The sequence below is a fragment of the Pogoniulus pusillus genome, chromosome 2, assembly GCF_015220805.1.
Source record: "Pogoniulus pusillus isolate bPogPus1 chromosome 2, bPogPus1.pri, whole genome shotgun sequence".
NCBI lineage: Eukaryota > Metazoa > Chordata > Aves > Piciformes > Lybiidae > Pogoniulus > Pogoniulus pusillus.
In genome coordinates this window covers 37,369,260-37,377,002 of record NC_087265.1, presented here as the reverse complement: position 1 = coordinate 37,377,002, position 7,743 = coordinate 37,369,260, and the positions used below count along the sequence as shown (strand labels likewise).

The 7,743-nt window shown below is 41.8% G+C and overlaps 1 protein-coding gene across 1 annotated transcript; it reads left to right on the top strand.

The window, feature by feature from the left end:
* Positions 1–1,515: 1,515 nt before the first annotated feature.
* Positions 1,516–6,596, top strand: CD28 (CD28 molecule). Its single transcript, XM_064167202.1, has 3 exons — positions 1,516–1,775; positions 1,991–2,112; positions 5,057–6,596. Exons 1-3 carry the CDS (start codon positions 1,592–1,594, stop codon positions 5,195–5,197), a joined length of 447 nt encoding a protein of 148 aa, XP_064023272.1. The 5' UTR covers positions 1,516–1,591; the 3' UTR covers positions 5,198–6,596.
* The last annotated feature ends 1,147 nt before the right edge of the window (positions 6,597–7,743 follow it).

Here is a 7,743-nt window from a genome sequence, read left to right as displayed (position 1 = left end):
TAAGCACTGTGAAATACTTATTTTCTGGGAGTTCTGGATCTTACCTCCTTCCCACCACACCTTGCTTACTAGCCTTTATTAAGTCTTGTAACATGGAGCAAGCAGAAAGATTATAGGTCTTGCCACAGATTTTGAGGACAAGAGGTATGATGGCCATTCTCACAACCCCAGTATTTCTCAGGAATCTATAAAAGGATGTGAGGAGGAAGTTCTTCACCATGAGAGTGGTGACACCCTGGAATGGGTTGCCCAGGGAGGTGGTTGAGGCCCCATCCTGGGAAGTGTTTAAGGCCAGGCTGGACGAGGCTCTGGCCAGCCTGATCTAGGGTAGGGTGTCCCTGCCCATGGCAGGAGGGTTGGAACTAGATGATCCTTGTAGTCCCTTCAAACCCTGAATGATTCTGTGAAAAGGCTACTGTGCTCTCATATGAGCTGAGCTTGCATGAAGACTTTCACAGTAATATACACAGAGCAAAGGGCTGTCCTTAGTTCTGGCAACTTCTGTCCCCCTTCCTTTTACTTAAGGGTCATCACTTGAAAAGTAGGGCCTCGTTTTATAGGATGATGTTTTCTTGGAAGAAGTTGTCTTTCTGCACAGTCCTTGCAAGTGCTTCATTGCTTGGCAGATGGTAGCACAGAGGTCAACATGGCAGAAAACATTTCCTGTTTATGTATCTGTCTAGTCAATTCAAATTGAATTATACCTCCATGTCACATCTTTTCTGCAGGCCATTCCAGTGCTAAGTGCCAATGCAGTGTCAAATTAGTCAGCTCCTGAGTCTTTTGAGAGATTAAGAATCTAGTGCAGCTGCTAGCTAGAGAAAGAACTTATTTTAACTTAAAACTATCTCAGTTCCTGCATTTAGTGCTCATTACCCACTGTCCAAACCCTTGAAATGGCTCAGCAAATTCACCTGCAAAATCTTTGACTCTGTCCTTGGATTAAAAGGCAAATGTATAAATAATAGTCTCTAATCCAATTGCCAAACCAAGCATTTCATTCACAGTATTTTCATTCCACAAATGTCCACTGGGAAACTGCTTGATAAGGAAGGGATAGACTGTGGTGGCCTTATATATACAGACACGGACATACACACTCAGAGTAGCCTTCTCAGCTCTGATGCTAAATCTTAATCACATGGGCCAATTTCTGTACTAATGTTCCCTCTCCGAAGAGAAACACTCTTGACCTCACAGTCTCCTCTACTGACTATGTAATTATTTGTATAGGAGATTGCAACAAGAGCTCCTGTGAAAAACTGTTTCTGCAGCTTGGTGGTTACATACCTCCTAGTAGGGAGTGTCAGCAGGGCAGGGGAGATACGGAGAAGAGCTGCATGGGAGGATGTGTGGTTCTGAAGTCTCATGCTGTATTTTGTCTTAAAAGTGTTTTTCTCACTTTCTCCCCTCCCTTACAGAAAACAAGATTTTGGTGGCTCAGCGTCCATTGCTCACTGTAGATAACAAAACTGCAACTCTGATCTGCAACTACACATACAATGGCATAGGGAAGGAGTTTCGAGCTTCGCTACACAAAGGGGCAAACAGTGCGGTGGAAGTCTGCTTTATTTCATGGAACACATCCAAAATGATGAGTAATTTAAATAAAGAATCCAACTGCGAGGTGATTCATGACAAAAACAAAGTCATCTTCAATCTTTGGAATATGAGTGCCAGCCAAACTGACATCTACTTCTGTAAAATTGAGGCCATGTATCCACCTCCTTATGTCTGCAATGAGAAGAGCAATGGGACTGTCATTCATGTGAAAGGTAAGCTGGGAACTCTGATAGCCAGTAACCTCTCCATACACGCTCCTTACATGATGGCTTGTCTGGTAAAACTACATTCTGCTCCTGAAATCTTGAAGAATACACCTTAAAGAGGTGGTTCATATATATGGCACATTGGAACAATGAGTAAATAAGCAGAGATTAAGGTTTTTGCTTTCACAAACTTAAGGTTTTCTTTGTTCTTTTCCTTAAAGAAGAGACACACATCGAAATACAAGAGCCTCAGTCTTCAATTTCTTTGTGGATTATGGTGGCAATGACTGGGATCCTTGCTTTGTACAGTGTGCTAATAACTGCAGGTTTTGTTCACTACTGGGTAAGAAACTACTGTTTTCATTTGCTCTATGTGTTCTTTGTCTCTAGTTAATTTCTCAGGCTACACTTGCCATGTTTACCATAAACACACTTATATCTTCACTTCAGGGTGACAGGGCTTCTTCACTTCAGACACATACCCACACCCATGCATTGCCCCAAAAGAGCCAGACACCAGCTGCTCTCCGGGTGGACAGTCAGGTCCCTGCAGTATAGTTCTAAAGTAAATAGCAATGCCATAGCACTGGCAGCGCCCTGCACACCACAATATTGGCACACTTTCTCTAGCTCTGCCAATTGCCCCTGACAGGGAAGTCTAACACTATAAGCCTTCCTGGCAAAACCCTTTGAGACTATGCTGGTAGAAGGAGCTTGCCTACAATAAAACAATCTTTAGGGAGCCCTCAGTTGTGCCAAGGCCATCTGCACTGATGTCTTGTGTCTATCCAGCAGTTCCCTGGAGGATTCATTATCTGTGGCAGCTTGACTACAAGGGAATAGGAGCATGGGGCTTTCAGCAGACCCTGGTCTGTCTGTGTACATTAACCCTAAGAAAGCTCATTATTTTTGCTTTCCAACCACTTTGGGAGAGTTGGCAGGCCCAGGTCACACCCAGTTCTGCCTGCTGGAGTAAAGAGAAAGTGAGGCCTGATGCAGAGGCAGAAGAAGGACATGTTTCTAGACAAGTACTAGGATTTTGATATCCAAGAGCTGATTTACACAAATTAGTCTGTGTGGGAAAGACTTAAACAATGACTGTTGAGAGTTCTGTTCCTTGTGTTTTTCCTTCTCCCTGTATCTTGCCCTTAGATAGTGATTTTTAATGCATTACAGGGTAGCTTGTATAAAGGGCCCAGAATCCTTGACATGTTAAATTTTGTATATGTGCAGAAAGCTGTTCCCAGTGCCATCTAAAGTTTGAGATCTTTAATTTGACAAAAATACACTTGCTCAATACATGGCTATTTCTCATGGAGAACAATGAAATGGGGCATGGCCATAGGAAAACACAAAGGCAGGCTAGGTGGTACTTCAGTGTGCCTTATTGTAGAGGCTGCGACGATTACAGCAAACAGCCGCTAGGGTTAAATCAGAGCTGCTGTGCTGAGATGAGACACTGTAGCTTCGAAATCATCACTGCAATCTGAAGCACTTTCTGCCTGCTATATTTGTTTGGTACTAATGGCTGTGCAGTGTGCTACTAACACACCTGCCCCCAGCAAGAGTGACAATGCTGCATTCGATGTGTGCTGTTTACTGCATCAATTTTTACCTGCTGCCATCACTGCTGCTAGTATTCTACTGATGATATGCACTCTGACTGTGGATGTATTTAGAATATTGCTTTATATAAATACAGATACCCAGAAGATACTCTCTGAGTTGTAAAAAACAAACAAACAAACAAACAAAAACCCCAAACAAAAAAACCCCCAACAACAACAACAACAATAACAACAACAAAACCAAAACCAACTAAAATATGATATTTGCCAGCAAAGGCAAGCCTGTTTCATTTGAGTTCCTGAAAGAAGCAGCTGAAGATTTGTCTATTTTCACACAGTTCAGCCTTTCCTGGAAGAAAACTGCCTTTCTCTCTAGGAGCACCAGTCTTTGATCCTCTAACAGTCCAGCATTCACTCATGCTAACATCTTTCTCCCATGTAAAATCACCCCTCAGGTGAATTATAAAACTCCTATATAAAGGAGATGAACATGTACGGGTAAAGCTTTCGCATCTAATGATTTCCGTACATCCACTGCATTGTGTGGCTTAAGCAGCATGTGACTGACATTTGACACCTTGCATCTATGTAACACTGACATAAAAAAAGCTTCAATTGCTTCAAAGTAAACTGCTCCACTCTGTACATGCAGCGTAATTCAGCCAAAAGGTTTTCTAAAGCAAACATCCTCCAGTTCCACATCAGAGCTATATTGCAGCATCTACACATATTTATGTATATAGGGAGAAAATGTCAGTAGAAAGGAGATTACAAAAGAAGATATGAGCAGTATTAAAGAAAAAGCATGGAATTGCTTCACTTGGCCCCTGATCAATAAAGCCTTAAGCTATGCAAAAACACCAACCTTATGCACAGCCTGCAGCACTCAGAGGTTTAAATGCTGCAGTAGCCACAAACGTCCTCTCTGAGTATAGGCAAATTATTTCACCTGTCTTCTGCTGCTCTTATTTATGAAAGAGACAATGCCTCTCTTGTCTCACGGGGTCATTGTAAGGCAGTAATTCAACAGTGGAAATGAGATTATTGAGGCCCAGACAGTGAGACAAAAGAGTAATATCAGATCTGATTCTTTTACCCCTTGAAGGAAGGCTCAGAAGAGCACACAGATTGTGTGTTGCTGCTGTAAACAGTAGGCAAACCATGATACACATAGCCTGGGCTGATTTTTCCTGTTCTTATTCTGCTTGACTTAAGCTAATTTCTTTTTTCCTCCTAAAAAATGAGGACAACCCTCAATGCTAAGACTATATCGGTTCTGCTGAGTCATTCAACAGCTGAGAATTGATGGTGAGAGGCATCTGTTTGTATCCTTGGTTTGCAGCATTCCTTTACCTGGAGAACTACCACTGTAAATATCTCAGCAGATAAGCTGGAGACTCGCATGCAGGCTGGGCAAATTCCATAGATTGTTCTATGAGAACATGTTCTAATTCTTCTACATATGTGTTTAAACCTGTGGATGCCTTATATATATGTTTGCTTCTAGGGCCAGAAATCTCAGCAGTCAGTAAGAGAGCTGGGTAAGACAATTTATTAATTCAAAGAAGGAAAAACTAATCAAATCCATTATTAACTTCTCTAAGCCAAACCCTCTCTGCTCAAAGGATTCCTGCTCTTCTTCTCCTGTTTTGAATGTTCACCCTAAGGTGAGACAAACTGATTGTAGAAATGTTGTCATACTTCACCCTTCTCCCACAGCAAAAATCCAAGAAGAATATGTACCATCAGAATGACTACATGAACATGACTCCTCGGCATCCACCATACCAGAAGAAGAAAGGTTACCCATCCTACGCTCCAACACGAGACTACACTGCATATCGGTCCTGGCAACCCTGATAGTAACCAGCTGCCAAACCAGTAGCCTCATGTGCTTCTAGGCAGTCACTTGCTCTTGGACATGGAAGGACAGCCTCTCATTTTCTCATAACGTTTGTCATCACTGATCATGGATACCTACACTGCAGCAAGTATTGGCTAAGCTTCGATACAATGTACTAAAAGAAAATCAAACAAACACAAGGGGGAAGGATAGGGGTGGGGTGTGGGTGAGGAGAAGGAGCAAACAAATTATGCTCTGTGACAGCTGAAAATAAGACAGAACTTGTGTTGAGGATTGTAAGTGGGTAAGACAAATAGGTGGCATCAGACCTCAGATTTGGTCTCCTTCTAACACTTGTGGTATTGCTCAATTACTGGTAAAACCAGAACTGACCTTTCCCAGTAACTGCTGCCTTAGATTTAACCCTTAATTTCCTTTCCTGTATGTCCAATCCTCAGAACCCCCTTTTGCTGTTAAATATGGCAAAATGTAAAAGTAAATCATCTTTCCCCCCTACAAGACCAGGGCACAGTTGAAATTCAAAACACATGCTTGAAAGAAAGAGTGGAAAGTCAGCCACAGGACATTTCAGCTATTAGGCTATGGTGCAAATGGGCTGCCAGGACAAGTCAGGCTCGTAGAAAACTATTACACCATCAATATGTGAGTCCTTAGGTTGGACATTTTGTAAACAGTCACTCCACAGAGCGAAAAAGTGAGCAACCTGAAGAAAGAATGAAGACAAGCAAGGCAGGAAGGGAGATGTGTTACCATCATGAAGAATATGATTTCTAGTTTGTTTGCCTCTTGCAGTGAGGGAATACAAAGTTACATGGGAAGCATTAGAAGACACAGAGATCAGATTTTGAGAAGAGCTTTACTTTCATTTTTAATTTTTGTTCCTATTCACAAGACATTCTGCTGAGTCCTCCTGAAAATTCATGCACATCTTCCAGCAACTAGACTGTACCAGAGCACTTCTGAGAATCAAGGTCCAGTTATAAGCAACTAAAGATAATTTGATTTTTTTTTCCTGTAAGCACCCAATTTTTGGGGTGTGAGAGTTCTTCATTCCCACCATTTTGAATTGGACCTGCAAGTGCTCACCCACCTGCAGGGACTGCTCTGAGGACTTCAACAAGCTTTGCATTGACTGGGGGTTACCTTCCCATCTAAAGATGTTCTTCAGAAGTGCTGTGTGCTGGAGTAAGACATCTTCAGCACAACCTGTTTCACTTTTTTCAGTTAAGCATGTTTACATTAACAGGACATCCTAAAGTGTGATGGGGGTTGTCTTGAACTAAAATTCATTTTCATACTGAGGAGATGATGTTTGAGGTCTATTTTGTAGGAGCTACTGAATACACAATTAAATGAAAAATAAATCCTTATTCCCACCTTGAAATAAGATTGGAATTGTACAACATTTACTTTCTTCCAAATTAGGATTTTAAAAGTCTTTCTGTCTTTGAGGGGAACAAAAGTAGAGGTATGGAAGTGACACAACAATCTGCTTTGACATCTCAACCCAAGCAAAAGTTTTGGTACGTCCAAATTGGAAGTTTGATTTGAGTTTGCTGATTGGCCCCCAAACCATTTGCTCTGAGTCATATTGACATGAAACATGTTCCTAAAGTGTTCTGTGCCACCCTGCCAGGGAAAGGCACAAAGCCCACAATGGCAGTGGTAAGCAAGGCCTGAGTGCCCACTGCCATGAGGCAGAGCCATGCAGTTGGCACAGTACCACAGGCTCAGACCCAATATGTCCTGAAAGTTTTATTCTGATTCAGTTCAGCAAAACCAAAACCTTATAATGGGGTTAAAGAACAAAAAAAATCTTTTTACTTATTTCCTCTCCTTTCTCCTCACCACATGCACAAACCCCAGAAGGTTGATGCTCTTCCATGTAATTTTTCACTCTTTTCCTGAAAAGCCCTCATCTGCACCTTCATATTACATCAAGAAGCACATGCAGAGGGTGGAGGGAAGGGAGCCAGGCAGAATCCATGGCAGTCTATGCATGGTCCTATCTTTGCCCTCCTCATTAGCATTGACTGGGAGGAGGGTCCTAATGTTTTGCTGCCTCCTTCCTGACCTCCTGGAGGGAGAAAAGAACATCTAGCCACCACACATAGAGAGCACCAGGCTGGGCACAGCCTTCCACCAGGGTATGGTACTGTCTTGCCGTGCTCCATGCAATCTACCAGACATATCATTGTGTAACACAACATTAACAAGTGCTCTCATTACAATGTGCTGTGAAAAATCACATATTTTACTGGAAATGTAAGATGAGATGGCAAGTGTGTATCAGAAGTGGGAAACACAGTAAACTTGCTTTGCTTAAACTGCATATGTATATAGATACTAGCTATAGATGTGTCTATTTAATTTTATTTGTATTCCTTAGAGTTCTATTATGTTTTTGCCATCTCCTTTAAATATTATTAAATGGATACAGTAAATTAAATCCTGAATAAATGCATGGAGCCTGAGGCTAGTCAGAAGAAAGCACTACTTTCTAAAGCAAATGTTGGTATAATGCTTCCCCCAACATTCCTGT